This window comes from Bubalus bubalis, chromosome 18 (assembly GCF_019923935.1).
Source record: "Bubalus bubalis isolate 160015118507 breed Murrah chromosome 18, NDDB_SH_1, whole genome shotgun sequence".
NCBI lineage: Eukaryota > Metazoa > Chordata > Mammalia > Artiodactyla > Bovidae > Bubalus > Bubalus bubalis.
Genome location: NC_059174.1, coordinates 54752606 through 54775438, shown reverse-complemented (window position 1 = coordinate 54775438; position 22833 = coordinate 54752606). Strand labels below are relative to the sequence as shown.

At 55.0% G+C, this 22833-nt stretch overlaps 2 protein-coding genes across 10 annotated transcripts in view; one reads left to right on the top strand and one right to left on the bottom strand.

Moving 5' to 3' along the window:
- Window positions 1–3679: 3679 nt before the first annotated feature.
- The window catches only part of LOC102410181 (galactoside 2-alpha-L-fucosyltransferase SEC1), a 29179-nt gene continuing 10025 nt past the window's right edge, over window positions 3680–22833 (bottom strand). For 2 of the 7 annotated variants that reach the window (XM_044930837.2, XM_006040956.4), the window contains exons 2-4: window positions 19151–19242; window positions 13414–13525; window positions 3680–5469 (exon numbers count right to left, since the gene is read on the bottom strand). In XM_044930837.2, coding sequence (XP_044786772.2) covers window positions 4445–5469; window positions 13414–13495 — 1107 coding nt within the window. In that variant the 5' untranslated portion in view covers window positions 13496–13525; window positions 19151–19242 and the 3' untranslated portion in view covers window positions 3680–4444. Of the gene's footprint in view, window positions 5470–13413; window positions 13526–14369; window positions 14865–17588; window positions 17837–19150; window positions 19243–20502; window positions 20698–20740; window positions 20866–22833 lie in introns of those variants that run through there. The other 5 variants (XM_044930836.2, XM_025269446.3, XM_044930838.2 and 2 more) reach the window with 5 other exon arrangements.
- On the top strand, window positions 13615–21180 carry NTN5 (netrin 5). 3 transcript variants are annotated; one of them, XM_025269448.3, is made up of 7 exons: window positions 13615–13758; window positions 15747–16398; window positions 17693–17881; window positions 18052–18201; window positions 18617–18670; window positions 18873–18953; window positions 20559–21180. In XM_025269448.3, exons 2-7 carry the CDS (start codon window positions 15768–15770, stop codon window positions 20921–20923), a joined length of 1470 nt encoding a protein of 489 aa, XP_025125233.3. In that variant the 5' UTR covers window positions 13615–13758; window positions 15747–15767; the 3' UTR covers window positions 20924–21180. The 3 variants fall into 3 exon arrangements, with proteins under 3 accessions (XP_025125233.3, XP_044786768.2, XP_044786767.2); XM_044930832.2 differs by lacking the exon at window positions 13615–13758 and adding an exon at window positions 14775–14883; XM_044930833.2 differs by lacking the exon at window positions 18873–18953.

The following is a 22833-nucleotide window of genomic DNA, read 5'->3' as shown; positions in this document are numbered from 1 at the left end:
TCCTTTCGGCCGCACTTAGTGTGCCGGTCGTCGCAGCCGCCTGTGTGTCTTAACGACAGAAATTTCTTCCTCCCAGTTCTGAAAGCTGAGGAACCCAAGACCTGCTTTTTGTGTCCACTCTAATAAATATATTTATTAGATGAATGGTGTTGGAGAAGACTCTTGAGAGTCCCTTGGACTGCAAGGAGATCCAATCAGTTCATCCTAAAGGAGATTAGACCTGAATATTCATTGGAAGGACTGATGTTGAAGCTGAAACTCCAATACTTTGGCCACCTGATGTGAAGAGCTGACTCACTGGAAAAGACCCTGATGCTGGGAAAGATTGAAGGCAAGAGGAGAAGGGGACGGCAGAAGATGAGATGCTTAGATGGCATCACCGACTCAAAGGACATAAGAGTTTGAGTCAACTCCGGGAATTGGTGACTAACAGGGAGGCCTGGCGTGTAGCAGTCCATGGGGTGCCAAAGAGTCGGACACGACTGAGCGACTGAACTGAACTGATTTTGGCAGCTGGCCAACTTGCACTGTTGCCCTTATAAAAATAAAAGCTGGGGGCTTCCCTGGCGGCTCACTGGTGAGGAATCTGCCTGCCAATGCAGGAGACAGGGGTTCGAGCCCTGGTCCAGGAAGATCCCAGATGCTGAGGAACAACTAAGCCTGTGCAACACAACGATTAAGCCCAAGAGCTACAACTGCGGAGCCCATGGGCCTCAACTACTGAGGCCTATGTGCCCTCAGAGCCCGTGCTCCACACAAGAGAAGCCACCACAGTGAGAGGCCCGCGAACAGCAGCTGGAGAGCAGCCCCCGCTCATCGCAACTAGAGAGAAACCTGCACAGCAAGGACGAAGACCCAGCCCAGCCAAAAATAAATAATAAAAAATTTTTTAAACTGTAGGAAAAAAAAAAGTTAGCAGAGACAGACATGTCTCTCACTTCTCTTTATAAGGGCACCAATCCTATTTATGAGGGCCTCCTTCTTACAACCTAATTCTTCTAATACCTCCCAAGGGCCCACCTCCAAATACCAACAGGCTGGAGATTCAGGCTTCAGCATTTGAATTGGGGGTGGGGGGTGGGCACAAGCATTCAGGCCGCAGCCGATGACATCAGACAGCCTCCCAGGGCACAGGGCAGGGTGGGGAATGCTGGAGATGAGATCTGGCCCGGCAACAGGAAGAGGTGAGTCCTTCACTGAAACATGCCTGTGCGGTTGCCATCCACCGCTGTGCTTGGGCGCCGCCACATTGGACAGAGAGCCAGAAGCCGGGTTTCAGTTTCCTCTAGCCTTCTGGCCCGAATCTCTCCCACAGAGTTAACGTGGGGAAAAGATCCCGGCTCAGGCAAATTGTCCTGAGGAGAGGGGCTGGCCCTGAGAGAATGGACGGAAAGAGAGAAAGGGAGAAAAACCCATCTGACTCTGGCGGGGCAGGGCTGGGAAGGAAGGCTGGGAGCTGGTATGGGTTGAGCTGTGTCGCTACAAAAATCCCTGTGTTGTGACTTCCCTGGTGGCGCAGTGGGTAAGAATCCACCTGCCAATGCAGGGGAGACGGGTTCGATCCCTGGCCCCAGAAGATTCCACTTGCTGTGGGGCAGCTAAGCCTGCGTGCCTAGAGCCTGTGCTCCACAAGAGAAGCCGCTGCAACTAGAGAACGCCCTCACGCAGCAACTGAGAGCCAGTGCAACCAAAAGTTAAAAAAAATCTAAATTAAAATTCCTGTGTGGAAGTCCTACCCCCAGCACCTCAGAATGCCATTGTATTTGGAGACAGGATGTTTCCAGATGTGATTAAATTAAAATGAGGTCATTAGGTAGGCCCTAGTCCATTATGACTGCTGTCCTTACAAGAAGAGGAACTCTGGACACACGCATGTACCGAGGGAAGACGTAAAGTCATGTGGGGAGTGGCTGTCTGCAAGACAAGAGGAGGGGCTGGGAGCAGATCACCTCCCTCACCAGGAAACCAGCTCTGCTGCTAAGTCACTTCAGTCGTGTCCAACTCTGTGTGACCCCATTGACGGAAGCCCACCAGGCTCCCTTGTCCCTGGGATTCTCCAGGCAAGAACACTGGAGTGGGTTGCCATTTCCTTCTCCAATGCATGAAAGTGAAAAGTGAAAGTGAAGTCGCTCAGTCGTGTCCGACTCTTAGCGACCCCATGGACTGCAGCCTACCAGGCTCCTCCATCCATGGGATTTTCCAGGCAAAAGTACTAGAGTGGGGTGCCATTGCCTTCTCCTAAACCAGCTCTGCCGACACCTTAATCCCAGTCTTCAAGCCTCTAGAACTGAGAGGGCACGAATGCCTGTGGTCTAAGCCACCCCGCCTGTGGTGCTCTGCCAGCACAAACTCTGCTCGAGTTTGGTAGCGCTAGCAAACTAGTACAGCAGCCTCCAATATGGCCCCAAACAATCCTCACCTCCGGGTATCACGCCCTCGGGTTGGTCCCTCCCACACTAAATCGGGCTGCTCTGTGTGACGGACTGGGCACGACAGAAGTGACGCTGTGTGACGAGGTAAGGCTCCGTGGTAGGTTTCCACCTTGGTCGCTTGGGCTCTCTCTCTGGAGGAATCCAGCTGCCATATTGTAAGGACACTCAAGCAACCCCACAAAGATCCACATCAAAGGAATCTGGCCAAGAGCCAAGAGCCAGCAACAATTTTCCAGCCACGGAAGTCGACCCCAGTCAAGCCTTCAGATGACTGTGGCCCTACCTGACAGCAACTTCCCTGGATATCCCGAACACAGTCACTCAGGTAAGCCACTCCCTAATTCCTGACCCACAGAAACTGCTGTTATTGTTGTTTAGTCCCTCAGTCGTGTCCGACTCTTTGTGACCCCATGGACTGTAGCCCACTGGGCTCCTCTGACCCTAGGATTTCCCAGGCAAGAATACTGTGCGACCCAGAGACCGAACCCAGGTCTCCTGCATTGGCACAGATTCTTCACTACTGAACCACCAGGGAAGCCCACAGAAACCATAAGTAATGACAAATTATTGTTGTGACTTTAAGCTAATGAGCTTTGGGGTAATTCGTTACACAGCAACAGGCAGCTAATACATAACCTCCCTCTCATTCAGACCCTTCTCCTGCTTTAACATCCCTGTATCCTTAACCCCACATCATGATGACACCATCAAGGCATTAAGAAGTAATGTGCATGCATGCTAAGTCACTTCAGTTGTGCCTGACTCTTTGCGACCCCATGGGCTGTAGCCTGCCAGGCTCCTCTGTCCACAGAGCTCTCCAGGCAAGAATACTGGAGTGGGTTGCCATGCCCTCCTCCAGGGAATCCTCCCGACCCAGGGATCGAACCTGAGTCAGGTTTGACTGGCATTGGCAGGCGGGTTCTTTACCACTAGCACCACCTGGGAAGCCCCTAAGGAAGTAAACAGGGCCCCTAAATGGGTCTCGGGAGATACAATATTACCAATATATGAACAGAAAGGTGTTCAGCCTCACAAGGATGTCAAGAAATGGAAATTCAAATTTAAAAGGACACTTGGAGAGGGTTTTCAAACAGGAAAGAGATGTGACTGAAATGTTTTCCAAGCCAGTGCAGCTGTGTTCAGAGGAAACTTTAAGTGAACCTAAATAATTGTATGTTACTTTTTTAATATCCAAAAAGGAGTAAAAATATTTATCTCCATACTTTACACCGAACACAAGGAAATCAGTATTGTAATCATTTAATCCAACTTTAGTCCACATTAGGGCTCCTCACAGCAGCACAAGGTCCTGCGGGCACAGGCACTGCCACGGTGTCAGTCGCCTGCCCGCACGGTGGACGTGGCCATGGCAGGCTCTGAGGCCCCGCCCCTCCGTGGCCAACCTGCTGCTTCCATGACGTGCGGACTCCGGGTGTCCTTGCCGCTGCCGGCCAGGCCTGGGGTTGAGTCCTGCCATCTCTGGGAGGCCCTCCCACGCCCCACCCACCCTCACTTCTGGGGACTCCCCCTCCTCAACAAGGTTATCTCCCCGAGATCTTCCCTCTCATATCCTATTTTCTTTCCCATTCTTTCACGATCTAAGGCCCCATCAAACCCAAAGCCCGAATTCTTTAGCTGCCTCAAACAGCCGAATCGAGGGCAGGAAAAGTGTCATTGCCAAACCCTCCAAAGAGGCAAGTACCAAATATTTGGGCTCCATGTTCCCGGAGCTATAAAGGAGAGGGCAAAAATACGTGTTCACTGCAAAGGCCCAGGCCTGCCAATCACAAACCTGTGAGTGGCCAACCCTCACACCTGTTTCCAAGGAACTACATGAACGCGTGTTCTCAGAAGGAGCCTGCGTTAGGTTCGTTTCTCAGGTGGAACACTAAGACACAGAGAGATTAAGTCACTTGTCCATGGTCACCCAGCTGGGAAGCTGAACAGCCTGGATTTAGACTCCGGCATCCAAGCCTGTTGGGCCCGATAGGGCGGCAGGGACCCGAGCGGGGCTAGGGGTGGCTCTCTCTGGCCTGCCCCAGGTTGGCTGCGATGCCCACCCATTCGGGCAGGAAGGCCGCCTGGGGCTTAAAGATCATGCGGAATCGGGAGCCGGGCAGGGTGAAGTTGGCCAGGTAGACGGTGCTCCCCCCAGCGAGGTAGGCGGCCCAGATGCCAAAGGTGCCCACGGTGATGACGCTGTGGTTACACTGCGTGAGGAGCGCGAAGTCCCTGGCCGGCGAGCCCTGCCGGCCGCTGCCCGCAAACACCACGTCCCGGTGGGAGCTGTTGATGTTCCTCCAGCACCAGGCCATGTCGTCACTAGTGATCACGAAGAGCGGGCTGCGGTGGCGAGCGCGGAACCAGTCCAGGGCCTGCTGCAGGTAGCCCCGGTCGGCCAGCACGCCCTTCCACACGGTGGGCATGACTCGGACATAGTCCCCCCGGCGCACGTGGACCCCCACGTAGGTGCTCGGCCGGCTGCCATTCACCCGCAGACCCCGCAGGAAGTTCTGGGCCTCCTCACGCACGTGGGCGTGCAGGGTGAACTCCTGGAGGATCTCGGCGCGGAGGTGGTGGTAGAAGGTCCAGGAGCAGGGGTAGCCGGTGAGGCGCACGTACTCCCCCGGGATGTGGCGGTACTGCTCCTCCATCCAGTCGTTCAGGTGGTAGTTCTCCCAGGGGACGCTCCTGGCCGTGGCGTCGTGCAGGACTGGGAGTGTGATTCGGAAGATGGGGGCCAGTGTGCTGTGCATCTGGGGCGGGATGAAGGCAGCGCGCCCGTTCATCTTGGCCAGGGCGTACAGGGTGGCATACTCCCCCATCTGGTTCCCCAGGCGGCCTTTGGCATTGATGGTGAACACGCCCCCCCTCGGCAGGTGTCTGGGGAACAAGACCACGCGACCTGCATAGGCCCAAGGGGTGGGCACCAGGGCCAGGCGCCGGTGGCAGTGAAAAACAGTGGACACCGCAAAGATGACAAAGAGGAAGTAGACGGTGGATGAAGAAGGGCAGGTGGCCCAGAATCTTGTGGCGGCTGCGGGGAGGAGAGAGGACTTAATTCAGCAGGGGTGGCTGGGCTGGCATGACTTCCTTCATCACCCCCCAAACCAGCCACTCATGCGCTCACTCAGCCCATCCGGAGCACAGACCCTGAACCCCTCCGACCTGGGTTTAAATCTCAGCTCCAGCCTTTATAAAGCTGTGACTTTAGTCACATTACTGCCCCTCTCTGAATCCCAGTTTCCTTGCCTGTTAAAAGGTGTGACTGGGACTTCCCTGGCAGCTCAGTGGTTAAGACTCTGCCTTTCAAAGCAGGGGATGCGAGTTTGATCCCTGGTCAGGGAATTAAGACCCCACGTGCTACGTGATGCGACCAAAAAAAAAACAGTGGAGGGGATGACAAAGTCAAACCATTCAAAAGTGCCAACATTCAGCCGCATGTTTTCCTACACAGTCCTTTCCTATGGTTCAACCTCACAGAACTACCTCAGTTATAAGACTTTTAAGACAGTGCTTAGCACACAGCAGGCACTCTGTAAGTCTTGGAAAATAAAGACTTCTGGAGTATTTACTGTATGTAAACCTGAGAGCTCATAATCTATTAAGGCTGCATAGCGCAGAGGTTCAGAGCACAGACTCTGAGGGCAGACAGCCCAGGTTTGCGTGCACACTCCGTCTCCTGGTGGGCAGCCCGGAACCTGTTCTTTAACTCTTGGAGCTCAGTCTTTATAAAATGGGGTTAACCAAGCACCTGCATGAAGGATGTTTCTGGAAGGCTCCCTGCATGGTAAGTGCTCCCTGCTTCTGTCAGTGGACGTGGGGGATTCCAGCCGTCTACAGAGGCCTTGACGCCCTTGCCTCTGACTCAGGGCGGGGCCTGTGATGGGCCTTGGCCAATCAAATATAGCAGAAGTGACATTGCGCCATTTCTATCTCTTTTTTTTTTTTTGACCGTGCCATGCAGCTTCTGAGATCTTAGTTCCTTGACCAGGGATCAAACCTGTGCCCCCTGCAGTGGAAGTTCGGAGTCTTAACCTCTGGACCACGGGGGAAGACTCATAAAGAATGAATTTTTTTGCGGGGGGAGGGTGCCATTTCTGGACCAGGACTTAACGGTCTGCTGGTTCCCACCTCCTGCTTCTGTAACATTCTCTCTCCCTGGCCGCCTCAGGCTGCCTGCTGCTAAGTCACTTCAGTCGTGTCCGACTCTGTGCGACCCCATAGACGGTAGCCCACCAGGTACCCTGTCCCTGGGATTCTCCAGGCAAGAACACTGGAGTGGGTTGCCATTTCCTTCTCCAATGCGTGAAAGTGAAAAGTGAAAGTGAAGTCGCTCAGTCGTGTCCGACTCTTTGCAACCCCATGGACTGCATGGATTTTGACCCCATGGACCCTTGACCCCATGGACCCATGGACTGCAGCCTACCAGGCTTGCCTGGGATTTTCCAGGCAAGAGTACTGGAGTGGGTTGCAAGCTGCCTAGGTTTAGCTTTTATATTAGGTCTCTGATGAGCCCTTCTTTTTTGTAGGTAACCACTTTACTGAGATAATATTCTAATACCATACAATTCCCCCATATAAAGTGTAAAATAGCTTTTAGTATATTCGCAGAGTTGGGCAAGCATCACAATTACTTTTAGAAAAAATTTATCACCCCCAACTGAAATCCTGCACCCCTTAGCCATCCCCACCCCCAATCTTCCCCTCCTCTCCACCTCTGCCAGCTAATCTACTTTCTGCCTCAGTGGATTCACCTACTCTGCACATTGCATGTAAATGCATCACACATTAAGGGCCTCTTTGTGACTGGTTTCCTTCATTCTGTGTCATATTTCCCAGGCTCACCCATGTGGCAGCATGTGTTAGCATGTCACTAATTTCTGATGTTCCCCTCCATGGTTCTGTCTCCTTTTATTTATCAGTTCATCAGTTCCTAGACATCTGGGGTGTTTTCCTTCTGGGGCTATCAGGAATAACATTGCTATGAACATGCATGTCCAAACCCTTGTGTGGACCTAAGTGTTCATTTCCCTGGGGGATTTACCTGAGAGTAGAACTGCTGGGTCGTGTGGTAACTAACTGTGTTTAACAGTTTCAGGAACTGCAGCCTGGCTTCCGAGCAGCTGCCTCATTTTCCATTCCCACCAGCAGCGTATGAGGGCTCTGATCTCTCCACACCCTTGCCAGCGCTCGCCACGGTCTGTCTTTCTGAGCACAGTGGGAGTGCCATGCTAGCTCACTGCAGCCTACGCTTTTGAACGCACCTAGGCCCCGGGCAGTCCCTGCCCCGACTCCACGGCTGACTGCGCTCCACGAACCTCAGCTTCCCCGCCCGTGTAGTGGGGTGGCTGACCCCTTCTTCAGGGGTTGCTTCTTTTTCAGGCCATCGCTCCCCCGCTCTCCCCTGGGCTCCGAGAAGCGGTCTTCTCACAGTGCGTCTTCAGTGTGTCCTGACCCTCTATGCCCCCTTCCCTGCTCTGTTCCCTGACCAGCCATGCCTGGTTTCCCTGTGGCCAGGAGACCCCCAAGGCCCTAGAGGAGCCCTGGATTGCGTGGCCCTCACTCCTCCTCATCTGGCTTCCATCTAACCCCCTCCAGGCTCCCCATCTGTCCTTCCACCGGTCCCCTTAAATGTCAGGGCTCTGTGGGCCTCGCCTCCACTCTCCACCTCCTCTTCCTCCTATGTTCCAGGGTCCCTCACTTTATTAATCTGACCCCTTTGGGAAATATGAACACTCTCAGGCCCTCCTCAAAGGTCTCCCATTCAGTGTGGGTTCCCAGTGAGGTCAGCTGGCTCTTACCACATGAAGACTAAGTATATGTCACGCTCCCTCCCCTGAGGTGTACAGGAAATGCCTTGCTCGCTGCTTTGATTTCTAAAAAGCCAATTAAATCTGTCCCTGAGCCCCTCTGCTCTCTGGGCTGGTGATAAGTGTGAAGTGAAGTGAAAGTCAGTCAGTCATGTCCGACTCTTTGCGACCCCATGAACTATACAGTCCATGGAATTCTCAAGGCCAGAATACTCGAGTGGGTAACCTATCCCTTCTCCAGTGGATCTTCCCGACCCAGGAATTGAACTGGGCTCTCCTGAATCGCAGGCGGATTCTTTACCAGCTGAGCTATACTCTGTCCCAATCTGTACCACAGTCTGCCCATCTTGGGCCCTGCCTGGAGTCCTATTCTTTGGGGTGGGGGGGGGGGTGGTGGCGGGGAGCAGACGAAGGACTTGAGCCTCTAGTCAGCTCACCCACCTCAATCAGAGCCCCAAGCAGGTCCCAAACCATCAGGCAAGCTGAGCAGGGATTGGAGCCAGGACTACTAGGGAGGAGAAACCAGCTCAGGACAGAGTGAGCCCCCACTCAGGGTCACCTCCACCATGTGCGACCCATGCAGCTGCACAGGGCCCCTTTTCTGCTCCAGCCATCCAGAAATTCTCCATGACCGCCGGCAAGGCAGCCGGTTTTCATTTTGCCTTGGGTTCTGCCAATCAGGTGACTCAGATGGTAAAGAATCTGCCTGTGATGCAGGAGACGCAGGTTTGATCCCTGGGTAGAGAAGATCCCCTGGAGAACGCAATGGCAACCGATTCTAGTATTCTTCCCTGAAGAATCCCACGGACAGAGGAGCCTGGCGGGCTAAAATCGATGGGGTCACAAAGAGTCGGAGACGATTGAGCGACTAACACTGCTAACCAGGTAGGTAGGCAGTCTGGCTGCTACGTCTTTGAGTCTCAAGGGCTCCCTCTCCTGGTCACTCATCAGCCTATACAGCTGAAAAGCCATGGGAAATAGTGAATCAGAGCTGATGAAGCTCAGGGCTAGTTTCGCGGCTTACATTGTGGTCCACAGTTCCTTATCGACCACTTTTATGAAGATTGGAGGTGAACCCCAACCTGAGTTGAAATCATCTGGAGACAAAATTTTAACCAATGTGAGGCTATTCATAGACTTATTTTGCAGTGAGTGCCCACTTGTTCTGCTTGTAGAAACAATAACATTTGATATGGTGAAGTTGAATGGTTCTATGGAGACCTACCAGACCTTCTAGAACTAACACCCAAAAAAGATGTCCTTTTCATTATAAAGGACTGGAATGCAAAAGTATGAAGTCAAGAAACACCTGGAGTAACAGGCAAATTTGGCCTTGGAGTACAGAACGAAGCAGGGCAAAGTTTAATAAAGTTCTGCCAAGAGAATGCACTGGTCAGAGCAAACACCCTCTTCCAACAACACAAGAGATGACTCTATACATGGACATCACCAGATGGCCAATACTAAAATCAGATTGATTATATTCTTTGCAGCCAAATATGGAGAAGCTCTATAAAGTCAGCAAAAACAAGACCAGGAGCTGACTGTGGCTCAGATCATGAACTCCTTATTGCCAAATTCAGACTTAAATTGAAGAAAGTAGGGAAAACCACTAGACCATTCAGGTATGACCTAAATCAAATCCCTAATGATTATACACTGGAAGTGAGAAATAGATTTAAGGGACTAGATCTGATACACAGAGTGCCTGATGAACTATGGACAGAGGTTCGTGACATTGTACAGGCGACAGGAATCAAGACCATCCCCAAGAAAAAGAAATGCACAAAGGCAAAATGGCTGTCTGAGGAGGCCTTACAAATAGCTGAGCAAAGAAGAGAAGCAAAAGGCAAAGGAGAAAAGGAAAGATATACCAATCTGAATGCAGAGTTCCAAAGTATAACAAGGAAAGATAAGAAAGCCTGCCTCCTTGATCAATGCAAAGAAATAGAGGAAAACAACAGAATGGGAAAGACTAGCAATGTCTTCAAGAAAATTAGAGATACCAAGGGAACATTTCAGGCAAAGATGGGCTCGATAAAGGACAGGAATGGTATGGACCTAACAGAAGCAGAAGACATTAAGAAGAGGTGGCAAGAATACACAGAACTATACAAAAAAGATCTTCACAACACAGATAATCACGATGGTGTGATCATTCACCTAGAGCCAGACATCCTGGAATGTGAAGTCAAGTGGGCCTAAGGAAGCATCACTACAAACAAAGCTAGTGGAGGTGATGGAATTCCAGTTGAGCTATTTCAAATCCTAAAAGATGATGCTGTGAAAGTGCTGCACTCAATATGCCAGCAATTTTGGAAACTCAGCAGTGGCCACAGGACTGGAAAAGGTCAGTTTTCATTCCAATCCCAAAGAAAGGCAATGCCAAAGAATGCTCAAACTACCGCACAATTGCACTCATCTCACATGCTAGTAAAGTAATGCTCAAAAGTCTCCAAGCCAGGCTTCAACAAAACGTGAACTGTGAAATTCCAGATGTTCAAGCTGGTTTTAGAAAAGGCAGAGGAACCAGAGATCAAATTGCCAATATCTGCTGAATCATTGAAAAAGCAAGAGAGTTCCAGAAAAACATCTATTTCTGCTTTATTGACTATGCCAAAGCCTTTGACTATGTGGATCACAATAAACTGTGGAAAATTTTTAAAGAGATGGGAATACCAGACCACTTGACCTGCCTCTTGAAAAATCTGTATGCAGGTCAGGAAGCAACAGTTAGAACTAGAAATGGAACAACAGACTGGTTTCAAATAGGAAAAGGAGTACATCAAGGCTGTTATGTTGTCACCCCGCTTATTTAATTTATATGCAGAGTACATCACGAGAAATGCTGGGCTGGAGGAACCACAAGCTGGAATCAAGATTGCTGGTAGAAATATCAATAACCTCAGATATGCAGATGACACCACACTTATGGCAGAAAGCAAAGAAGAACTAGAGAGCCTCTTAGTAAAAGAGGAGAGTGAAATAGTTGGTTTAAAGCTCAACATTTAGAAAACTAAGATCATGGCATCTGGTCCCATCACTTCATGGGAAATAGATGGGGAAACAGTGACAGACTTTATTTTGGGGGGCTCCAAAATCACTGCAGATGATGACTGCAGCCATGAAATTAAAAGACGCTTACTCCTTGGAATAAAAGTTATGACCAATCTAGATAGCATATTCAAAAGCAGAGACATTACTTTGTCAACCAAGATCCATCTAATCAAGGCTATGGTTTTTCTAATAGTCATGTATAGATGTGAGAGTTGGACTATAAAGAAAGCTGAGCACCAAAGAATTGATGCTTTTGAACTGTGGTGTTGGAGAAGACTCTTGAGAACTGCTAGGCGATCCAATGAGTCCATCCTAAAGGAAATCAGTCCTGAATATTCATTGGAAGGACTGATGTTGAAGCTGAAACTCCAATACTTTGGCCACTTGATGCGAAGAATTGGCTTACTAGAAAAGACCCTGATGCTGGGAAAGATTGAGGGCAGGAGGAGAAGGGGACGACAGGATGAGATGGTAGGATGGCATCACCAACTCAATGGACATCAGTTTGAGTAAACCCCAGGAGTTGGTGATGGACAGGGAGGCCTGGCGTGCTGCAGTCCATGGGGTTGCAAAGAGTTGGGACACGACTGAGCAACTGAACTGAACTGATGGGATGCTGCCCAGGCCCCACTGAGGGGTGTAAAATATATAAGCTGCACACCCCTTGGTGCTGTCAAAACAGTTTCTGCAGCACGTCTGGTGCACAGAGTTTCAGATATTAGACTGTAGGCTTATCTTCACTCATTGGGTCCTCATGATCTCCCACGAGGAAGGTACACTTTTCAACTACGGCACAGAGAGGTTAAGAAACTTGCTTTGGGGCATACAGCTAGGAAAGAGGTGAAGCCTGGATTTGGAACCAGTGTGGCTCAGGAATCTGGGATCCTGATTACTGTCTTGAGTTTTTCTACTCTGCCCTGAGAAAGGGATACTCAGATGCAGACTCTCAGTGCAGTTGTTGCTGAGTTGCTAAGTTGTGTCTGACTCTTTGTGACCTCATGGACTGTAGCCCACCAGGCTCCTCTGTCCATGGGATTTCCCAGGCAAGAATACTGGAGTGGGTTGCCATTTCCTTCTCCAGGGGATCTTCCCAACCAGGGATTGAACCTGTGTCTGCTGCATTGGCAGACGGATTTTTCACTGGCTCCTTTAGAGATGATCATCACCTCAGGAAGCTCAGGTTATTAAAAGCAAAAGTGAGAAAGCAGGCTTTCCTCTAGGGAACATTAGCTTAAGAAACTTCTAATTTTTGCACAAGTTAGCCTGCCCCTCATGCTGCCTGCCCTGGATCCCATATGTTTTTCTGGCAGGTAACCCCTCCTCACAGCTTACATTCAAATCCTATGTCCCCATCCTGCCTCCGCCGCTGTGCGGGTCACCCAGAACCAGAAGCACAGACTGCCTCGGCTGCGCCCTCCCGCCGGAACAGTGGGTCCCCAAACCCCACGGGCCCTCGCTGTGCCACAGTCAATGCACTCAAGGCCACAGCAGCAAATATGCTGCCTCATTGTCCCGAGATCCACGTCTTTCTCAGTGGGAAGTGATAAAAAATGTTATCTTTCTAGTCAAAACCATTCGGGTATGTAATACAGTTGAGGGCACGAAAATTTCACCCCTGAAGTCTTGAGGCCTCATAGTAAACTGGTCATGGGGAAAGCCACTTTGAGCTCTGAACCCCTGGGGGGTCCCCGATTTCTCCCTCCAGCCGCTAGAACCACTGAGGTCCCAGGCATTCGTTTCTCCTCCACCCTGACCCCACCAACTCAGAAAGCGGCCCAAGTCTTTGGGTTTCCAGGTGGCTGGTGTGACCCTTCAAAGGGCACTGACTTCTAGGGCATGAAAGCGCCTGACCTTCATGCTCAGTTAACCCACAGCTGGCAGAAGGTTCCAGAGGGCAGGAGGGGCTGGCGTGGGGTCCCACCTCGGTGTGAGCGGCCCTGACACCGCCCCCCACCCCCAGCAGGTCTGCCCCTTCCTGATCGCAGCCACCACCACGTGGCAGGGCTGAGCCCCAGCCTGCCCGCCCTTAGGAGCGGTGGGGCAGGGGCTGGGTGTGAGTGGAGCACGGACCCCAGACCCGGGAAGGCCATCTGGCCGCTGTCCCCTCCTACCTGTCTTGAGCTTCCTGGGCCAGCCTGCTTGGGGATGTCCAGCTGTGGGCCGCTGCGGGGCAACGGCTCTCATGTCCCACATCGTCCCGGGTGGTGTGGCTGCCAGGGGTCCCTGCGGGGAGAGCATGGCTGCCTTGGCGAGGGGACTGGGGCGGGGTGGGGGGGCGGGGGTGGTGTTGGATTCTTAGGCTCTGCTCTGAGCTCCCGCCCAGAACCCCCACTAGCCCGGGGCCTGAGAACAGCCACTCCGCACTCACTCCCCGGAGCCCACGCTGGCCGCCAAGCTCCTGCGGGAGAGGACATGTGAGCAGCTAGCGGCAGAGGACAACCTCTTCCAGGGCACAGGTTTGGACGACGGCAGGGTGAAGGGTCGGGTGGGTGCCAAAGAAACCAGGGAAGAGGAGCCTGCGTCCCAGAGGGACCCCCACACTGCCCAGGCGAAGGGCCTGACTCTGGATCTGGTGGGAACACAGCTAGTCTCTGCTCCTTGAATGGGGGGGGGGGGGTGGTCAGGGTGGGCTACAGTTCCCACAGTGGGTATGGACCAGGGGTCGGACATCTGGGCTCCCCAGTGGCAGGGGCTGGCTTCTCGATCCCCCAGGAACATCGGGGGACTCAACCCGTTTGCCTGGCGTACTAAGGCCAGAAAGCAGTGCCCCTTGAACCACCCAGGAGAAAGAGGAGAGGTGGGAGATGGGGTGAGCGCCTTATAAGGCAGGTGCCAGGGGACCAGGGCAAATGCCCCGCGCCAGAGCTCAAAATGGCGCCAGGCTCCTCCTCGGGAGGGGTGGAGGCCATGGCAGTCATCTGGGGCGGGGGAGGTGGTCTGCGCGCAGGGCATCTGCAGTGGGGATCCTGGGGGCGGTGAAATCAGGCTGGGGAGGGATGTGACCCCACCGCACCCACTGGTGCCTCACAGACTCCCAGTGGGGGCCCATGCCCAGGTCCAGACTTACCTAGGGGCCTGGACTGTGGGGCCCAGAGGGGTTCAAGGCCCCCAGACCTGAGGGAGCTCTCCAACGGGGGCTGCCAGCCCTGGACGGGGAGGGGGAGCATTCCAGCACCAAGTCCTTCCTTGCCCGTGCCTTCCCAGGCCTGGACTTCCCGCTCCTGCAGATGCCCTGGCCTCTAGCCCTGCCCTGTCTGGCCCCTCTCTCTCCTCCCTTGGCACTCGCCACCCCCAACGTCTGTTCCCCCTTCTTCTCTGGGGACTTTACAGCCGGTGAGCAATGTGGGGGCTCTGATTCCTGGACCCTGAGGCCTAGGATGGCAGTGGGAGCCAGGTGGGCTGAGATTATCAGGAAGTCCTCAGAAATGCGAGCACACGGGGCCCTCCCATCCCAAGCGGGACACCAGGGCTTGACCTTCTCAGCCCCATAGGCATTCCACACCAGCCTCCCAGCCCAGGCTTCCAGCCCCCAGGCATCCCCACCGGGGTCCCTAGCACGGTCCTCTGGGTTCTGCGTCTGGGTGAGAAAGGGTTAAGGGTGGGTGGAGGCTGGGGGTGGGTGGCAGGGAGGCTTGGTTGTTTGGTGATAATCCCCTTCCGTGCCCTGGGTGTGGAGAACGAGGTTAGGGCCCCATGTGGGAAAGGGGCCTCCCCTGATCCCCATGGACCTGCCTCTTGCTTCTGATCCCCCGGCCCAGCACCCCTGCTCTCCCCCCAGGTCAGGCCTGCTGCACTGCCCACTCTCCTCCGGCTCTGCAGGTGTCTCCGAGGTCCTGGCCCCCAGGCTCCCCGGGACCCGCTCCCCCGACACCCTGTGGACTCTGGTTTCCTGGCCGCCATCTTTCTGGCCTCGTGGTCTCCCCTTGTGTCCTCCTCGCCCCTCCTGCTTCCTCTCCCTGCCTGGCCCTTGCCCTACACTGGACTTGCCCCCTCTCCCCCATCTGTCTGTCTGCACCCCTATCTGTCCCTGTCTCTGTTGCTTTGTCACTGAGTATTCAGCTGTCTGTAACTCCGTCTGCCCTGCCTTGCTCTCCCCCCTTATCCCCCTTGTCCTTGCTAGAAGTTTCCCCATCTGTCCCCCCGCCCCGCCCTCTCCCCAGGGCCCCCTGCCCCTCGACACTGACTGATAGCGCCGGGGTGTTAAGCTACGGATTAGTTCAGGCAAAATTCTCAATTTTGCTTGCGTTCTTTCCCCTTTGGCTTATGTAAACAGTAATTCTCCCCAGATGGAACTATTTTCCTCGCTCAGAAGCAGCCGGGAGAGGTCTGGGGCAGGGCCAGGGGTGGAATGCCAGGGTTCCTCAGGGAGCCTGGAGAGCGGGGTGGAGGCTGACCTCGGGGGGCAGTCCGAGGCCCCCAGCCTGGCCACTCCTCTCCTCTGCAGGTACTTGCTTCTGCTGGAACCATGCCCGTGACCTTTGCCCTCTGGCTCCTCCTGAGCCAGGCCAGCGCGGACCCATGTTACCACCCCGGGGGCCGCCCCCGCTTCTGCCTCCCACCCGTGACCCAGCTGGCTGTCATGGCTGCCTCCTGTCCCCAGGCCTGTGGCCCCTCCCCGGGCGTGGACCTCGGCCCACGGGCCCCCTGCAATGGCAGTCTGACCCTGGGCCTGGGGGGCCCTTTCCTCCTGTCATCCGTCAGCCTGCGCTTCTGCACCCCAGGACCCCCAGCCCTGGTCCTGTCTGCCGCCTGGGCCACCGGAGGGCCCTGGAGGTCACTGTGGCGCAGGCCCGCCTGGCCGGGGGTGTTGGGAGGGCCCGAGAGGGTGATCTTCCGGGTCCCAGTGGGCCCGAAGGCCAGCGTGGTGGCCAGTCACCTCCGCCTGGAGCTCGGGGGCCGGGGAGGGCTGGCAGCCGCGGGCGTGAGAGGCCGCTGCCAGTGCCATGGCCACGCGGCCCGCTGCGCTGCCCGCGACCGGCCGCCCCGCTGTCGCTGCCGCCACCACACCACCGGCCCAGGCTGTGAGAGCTGCCGGCCATCCCACCGCGACTGGCCCTGGCGGCCTGCCACGCCCCGGCACCCTCACCCTTGCCTGCGTGAGTCCGGGGCCCGCCCCGACCTGCCCTGACCCGGAGCCGGGCCCATGGTCCAGCAGCCAGGCAGTGTCCCTGAGGGCAGGAGGCTCTCTCCTACCCCAGAGCTGCCTGCCCCTTGCTTCTCCCCCACACTGTCCTCTGGCAGCAACTCTCTTGGCTCCCCTGGCTTTCCCCCGCCACCTCTGCTGCTTCCATGCCCACCGGGGGCTCCAGCCTCTTGGTGACACCTGATCACGGTGACGGTGATGTGGAGAACACTTTCTGAGCCCCCGCCCAGGGCCTGGCTTGGCGCAGGCGCTCATGTGGTATTTAGTGAGAGGCTGGAGAAAAACAGGGCAGCTGGATGTTTTTGGACTCATCAAATCAACCACGGTGGGGGAAGCTTTTATTCATCAGACACATTTTTATCCAGCACCTACTATGTGCCGGGCAGGGATTGCATCAGGCCCATTTTACAGATGAGGAGACTGAGGCTAGAGCTGGGAAGTTCTGTGCGCAAGGACACGCAGTCAGCAGGTGGCAGGGCTGGAACGTGAGCTCAGGAGGATAAGCCCAAGGGTCCTGGCCTGTCCCGAACGTGCTGTCACACTAGATGTTCTAGGGCAGCAGATGGGCGCACAGCCTCAGGAGGCAGCCAGACTGCTTGGGTTCAAATCCCAGCTCGCCGGCTTCCTGGCTGTGTGACCCCCAACTAGTGACCAAACCTCTCTGTGTCTCCATTTCCTCGCCTGTAAAGTGAGGAAAACAACAGTCTTTCCTCTACAGGCAGTGGAAATTCAAGTCACGGATATACATAAAGTCCTTAGGACCTAGCATGGAGGTCCTGTGTTGCTCTTTTTAAATGTTTCCCCAGTAATTCGAATAAGTGGTCAGGTTTGAGAGTCACTGCCTTTGAAATCTGATCAATGCCCCCCAGCAAAATGTACATGGTAGGTGGTCCTCCTGCAAGGAAGTAGATATTGTAAATGTCATCTTATAGCAAAGGAGTCTGAGCTGCAGAAAGGAGGCGTCACCTGCCCATGGAAAGAGTGAGACACTTCCACAGGGGGGTCTGACTCTGTAGCCCACGCGCAGAACTGCCACTCTCTACACGCCGTGTGTTCATCAGTCCCCTTGGCTCACCCAGCTCCAGTCCAGAGCACCGCCTGTTTTAAAGATGAGAATGAAGGGCTTTGGGGACCCACACTCACCCGGGGAACCCCAGGCAGTCTCTCTCCTGAGGGCGGTGGGGGGAAAGCTGGGAAAGGGGAACGGAATGGCGGCCTGAGGCGCCCTCACTCCATCCTGTTCCCAGCCTGCTCCTGCAACCAGCACGCGCGACGCTGCAGGTTCAACTCTGAGCTATTCAGGCTGTCGGGCGGCCGGAGCGGGGGCGTTTGTGAGCGGTGCCGCCACCACACAGCCGGCCGGCACTGCCACTACTGCCAGCCAGGGTTCTGGAGGGACCCCGGCCAGCCCATCAGCAGCCGCAAGGCCTGCAGGGGTGAGTGCAGCCTGAAGCCCCGCCTAGAGGGAAAGGCAGCAGGCAGGTCTTCGGGAGGAGGGGCTGAGGGCCTGCAGGCGGAGGGGGCAGGGAATTCCAGCCTCCCCAGTCTTGGGGAGGAAGAGGCTGGGAGCCCGCACCCCACCTCCCCAGCTCCTCTCCTCACACAGCCTGCCAGTGCCATCCAATTGGGGCGACAGGCGGTGCCTGCAACCAGACCAGTGGACAGTGCTCCTGCAAGTTAGGGGTCACTGGCCTGACCTGCAACCGCTGTGGTCCCGGCTACCAGCAGAGCCGCTCCCCCAGGATGCCCTGCCAGCGTGAGTCCTGGGGGCGGGGCCCTGAGTCCCAAGTGGGGTGGGAAGGAGATAGCCAGACCTCCAGGGGGCAAGATGGGTGAGGACCAGGTCCCTGGGAGACGGAAGCTAGAGACTGGACTCTGTGGCCTTGAGGAGGCGGAGACTGAAGTCCAGTCTCTCACCCTGTGGAGGAAGAGGCTAAGAGCCTGGATTCCTGGGTCTGAGAGAGGTCTTAAGACCGGGACTCCTGAGTCCAGAAAGTGGCGAGGGACCAGAACTCCAGGTCCTGGGGGAGAAAGGCAAAGTGTGCTTCCACTCTTGGGCCTCAAGGAAGCAGGATGCCCCTTGAGGGGTCTGGATGCCTGGTTTCCTTGGGGGCAGCGAGGTGCTGGTGGGAGGTGCTAAGAGGCCTTACCTCTCCTCTGCTCTCTCACAGGAATCCCAGAGGCGACAACCACCCTTGCTACAACCCCTCATGCTTACAGCTCGGGTAAGACAGGCTGGCCTACAAATCCCTGGTAGCAAGAAGGATCAGGGATGGGGTGATTGGGCCACCAGGAGGGGATCCAGGGGTGGTCCACTGAGCACAGTCCCAAGGGTTCAGGCACCCCAGCTGTCCATCAAGATGGACTGTGGGGGATGGGCAGGGGCAGAATGCTTAGCCCAGGCCTCAGGAGCCCGCCCCTCCCCAGACCCTCAGTGTCAAAACTATTGCAATACCTCGGACACCAGGATACACATGAGCCTTCAGAGGTACTGCCAGCAGGACTACGGTGAGTGCCGGGGAGAACAAGGGCCAGCGGGCGCACAGGGGCTCTGATCTGCCTCCAAGCAACTCTCTTCTCTGGCCTTCACTTTCCTCATCTTAAATGGGAAGGGGTGCTGAACTCTAAAGGGCCTGTCCTGATCTAGAACCTAAAGGGACAGCAGACAATGGGCGGAATGGGGAGTGGGGAGGGTTACTCCCTACCTTCCTAGGTCTCCTTTCTCCCTACGTTCTTGGTCTTGGAGAGTTTCACAATCTTCTTCAGCCTGACGTCCCTGAGTGGGGGAGGTGGCCTCCTGAAGATGGAAAGAGAAAGGCAAACTGGTTGAAAGGAGGGGACCCTTGCGCTGTCTTGTCTGTCTCAGGTCCTCCACCCTCCTTCAGGGCTGTAGCCCCATTCCCACAGACTCCCCCACAGTTTCCTAATCCACCAGTCTACACCAGCCCCCTGAGTCCAGGGCCTATGACCTCAACTGTCTTGGACACTCGAGTTCAGCCCAGCCCCAGTTACTCCCCTCAGTGGTACAGGATCCCAGACCTCCCCTCCCTGAGGCTCACCATCTGGCCACTAGTATCCTTGGAACTCCAAACATGGAGGCTTCTCCCCCCGCCACCTCCCATGGGGATCTTCTAGCCCATAGACTCAGCTTGCCCACCAGAGGGCTGCTCCCAACAGATCTCATCTCACCCCCTTAGAGGGGACACTTCTCTGAATCACCACTAGTAAGACCTCGACCCTGGGCTTCCCAGGACTGACCTCCTTCTGGCCTTCAAATTAATCCTAGATGCAGATCCCTCCTAGGGCAATATCTCTGTTTTCCAGGGGCTCTATGTGCTCCTAATACTTTCTGACGCTCTGGCATTAGAGACCTGCTGCTGCTGCTAAGTCGCTTCAGTCGTGTCCGACTCTGTGCGACCCAATGGACAGCAGCCCACCAGGCTCCCCCTTCCCTGAGATTCTCCAGGCAAGAACACTGGAGTGGGTTACCATTTTCTTCTCCAATGCATGAAAGTGAAAAGTGAAAGTGAAGTCGCTCAGTCGTGTCCGACCCTCAGCGACCCCATGGACTGCAGCCCTCCAGGCTACCCCGTCCATGGGACTTTCCAGGCAAGAGTACTGGAGTGGGGTGCCATTGCCTTCTCCAATTAGAGACCTGGACCTGCCTTTTCTGCCTTGTTCCAGCCCCACCCACTGCAGGGTCCCGGGAGACCTCTAACCTTTAAGTCATTCCTATACCTGCTGTTTCTAATATGATCTCAAAAGCATCCCTGGTGGTGCTTGCTTATTTCCTGGTGGGCACCTGGGTTCCTAGCCCAGCCTGACCTCCTCTCCAGAAAGACCGCCCACCCACCCCTCCCCTTCACAATCACAATCCTAGGACCCAACCTCACACTCCAAACGCCCCGCCCTCCTTGCTTTGACCCGTGTCCTCAGAAAGACCTCACTCATCACAGCACTGGGCCTCTCACCCTCAAAGCTTCAAGGTCTCTGTTCTTCCTGATGCGATTCTGGAAGCCCACCCTTGCGTCCCAGGCCCCTCCCCACCAAGACTAACCTCACGGGGCCCTCAGGCTACCCCCGGGCCAGGCCTGACCTCTCCCCTTCCGGCAGTGCTCCACGCGCAGGTGCTGGCGTCCGAGGCCGCGGACACGACATGGCAGCGGCTGGCCGTGCGCGTGCTGGCGGTGTACAAGCAGGGAGCACAGCCCGTGCGCCGTGGCAGCCAGGCCGCCTGGGTGCCCCGCGCCGATCTGACCTGCGGATGCTTGCGCCTGCGCCCCGCCAACCACTACCTGCTGCTGGGCGGCACGGCTGGCGGTCCAGATCCTACACGCCTCGCCCTCGACCGCCACGGCCTCGCGCTGCCCTGGAGGCCGCGCTGGGCCCGGCCGCTGCGGCGGCTGCAGCAGGAAGAGCGCGCTGGGGGGTGCCACACCTTGCGGCCTTCAACCCCGAGCCCCGAACCCAGGCTCTAGAGCCGAAGCCCCGCGGCCTCGAATGCCATCGAAGGAGCTAGAAGCAACCACAGGAGGCGCCTTTTACCTCGACGCTGAGGCGTCCCTCAGCGAGCCAATCAGACGCCGCGGAGTGCCAGACGTCACTGGCATGCGCCAGCACCCAGGAGTAAGGACGGCCTTAACTAAAGGCCGTAGAACTCTTGGTATGTGCCTCGGACACTTGACCTTTGCCTTGTGGAGCAAGTCCCCTCAATAAAGAATCAACTCTTGAGGAATCTCGGCTCCAGACCCCTGATCTGTGCTGGGAGAGTCTAGGAGGGGCAAATAAAGAAGACCATGAGGAAAGTTGTGAAACCAAACATGGCTGTAGAGGCTAGTCAGAGTTGTGTTGCTTAACCATTGGCTAAAGCCAGTGGAAGGGAGGGTGGCTAGAAAAGGCGGGAAACACACCTGAGGAAAGCACAGCAGTGTCGGATTTCCAGAAAGTTCCAAGTTAAGAAACACTTGATTCCTAATGGCCCCAGGATGGTCTTAGAAAATAAGAGAACGTTGAGTGACTATCAGAAGAGGGTTGTGTTGGGTCCACCCGCTCTTGAACCAGAGGCTAAACCCTTTCCTGAGGGAATAGCCAATTGGGAGCCACAGAGCAGTCTGATTTCATTTGGTGCTAAGCAGAATTGGATTCCACCCAGCAGTTGGGTATCTACAGACCAGAGTGTTTGTGGCTCAGTCATGCTGACTCTTTGTGAGCCTATGTATTGTAGCTTGCCAGGCTCCTCTGTCCATGGGAGTCTCCAGGCAAGAATACTGGAGTGGGTAGCCATTCCCTTCGCCAGGAGATCTTTCCCACCCAGGGATCAAACCTGGGCCTCCCATATCGCAGGCAGATTCTTTACCGGTCTGAGCCACCAGGGAAGCCCTAACAGGCCAGAGGGGTGGGGTTAAAAAAGGCAGGAAGTAGTAAGTACTATGGAATGGAAGGTCATGGGACTTACGATTTTTCACGTCACCTTGGCCTCTGAACCCACAATGAAGAGCAGAATTTCAAATTTGAGTGAACTTTGTAGGAGAGACAGTGAGTACTTTGAGGGAATCTCAGACAAAGAGATATGACCTAGGGTTCACTGGGGCCTAGAATGGAGAAGGAAATGGCACCCCACTCCAGTACTCTTGCCTGGAAAATCCCATGGGCGGAGGAGCCTGATGGGCTGCAATCTGTGAGGTTGCAAAGAGTCGGACACTACTGAGTGACTTCACTTTCACTTTTCACTTTCATGCATTGGAGAAGGAAATGGCAACCCACTCCAATGTTCTTGCCTGGAGAATCCCAGGGACAGGGGAGCCTGGTGGGCTGCCGTCTATGGGGTCGCACAGAGTCGGACACGACTGAAGTGACTTAGCAGCAGCAGCAGCAGGGGCCTAGAAAGCAACCTATTCTTTCCCTGAGAGAAAAAAGCAGGCCTGAGCCAATGAGGAGTCTGGTTGCACCATGATGTCATTGCGTGCTAGGCAGAGAGAACAGGCTCTCCCGCCAGTGTTCTGAGTATGCCCCTAAGGAGGCTGAAAAAGGCAGAAAATAGCCTGCAGGAGGTGACTGTTAGACCCCCAAGCTACCAATACAATCCTGTATATGGGGAGGCTTGCCTCTGGCCTCCAATAGGGCCCTGGCTGTGGGCATATCTGAAGCAGGAGTTAGGAATCTCTAAGGGGTTTTATAGGGCTACCCAGGTGGCACTAGTGGTAAAGAACCCACCTACCAATGCAGAAGACATAAGAGACGAGGATTCAGTTCCTGGTTCGGGAAGATTCCCTGGAGGAGGCATGGCCACCCCCTCCAGTTCTTGCTTGGAGAATCACATGGACAGAGGAGCATGGCAGTCTGCAGTCCACAGGGTTGCAAAGAGTCAGATATGACTGAGCAACTTAGC

Bases quoted from the DNA above. Each gene is read 5' to 3' on its own strand.
- NTN5 (XM_025269448.3), top strand. From the start codon at position 15,768: ATGCCCGTGACCTTTGCCCTCTGGCTCCTCCTGAGCCAGGCCAGCGCG. The intron at 18,202-18,616 runs GTGAGTCCTGGG...GCTCTCTCACAG, and splicing joins CCCCAGGATGCCCTGCCAGC to GAATCCCAGAGGCGACAACC. The intron at 18,671-18,872 runs GTAAGACAGGCT...GCCCCTCCCCAG, and splicing joins CCCTCATGCTTACAGCTCGG to ACCCTCAGTGTCAAAACTAT.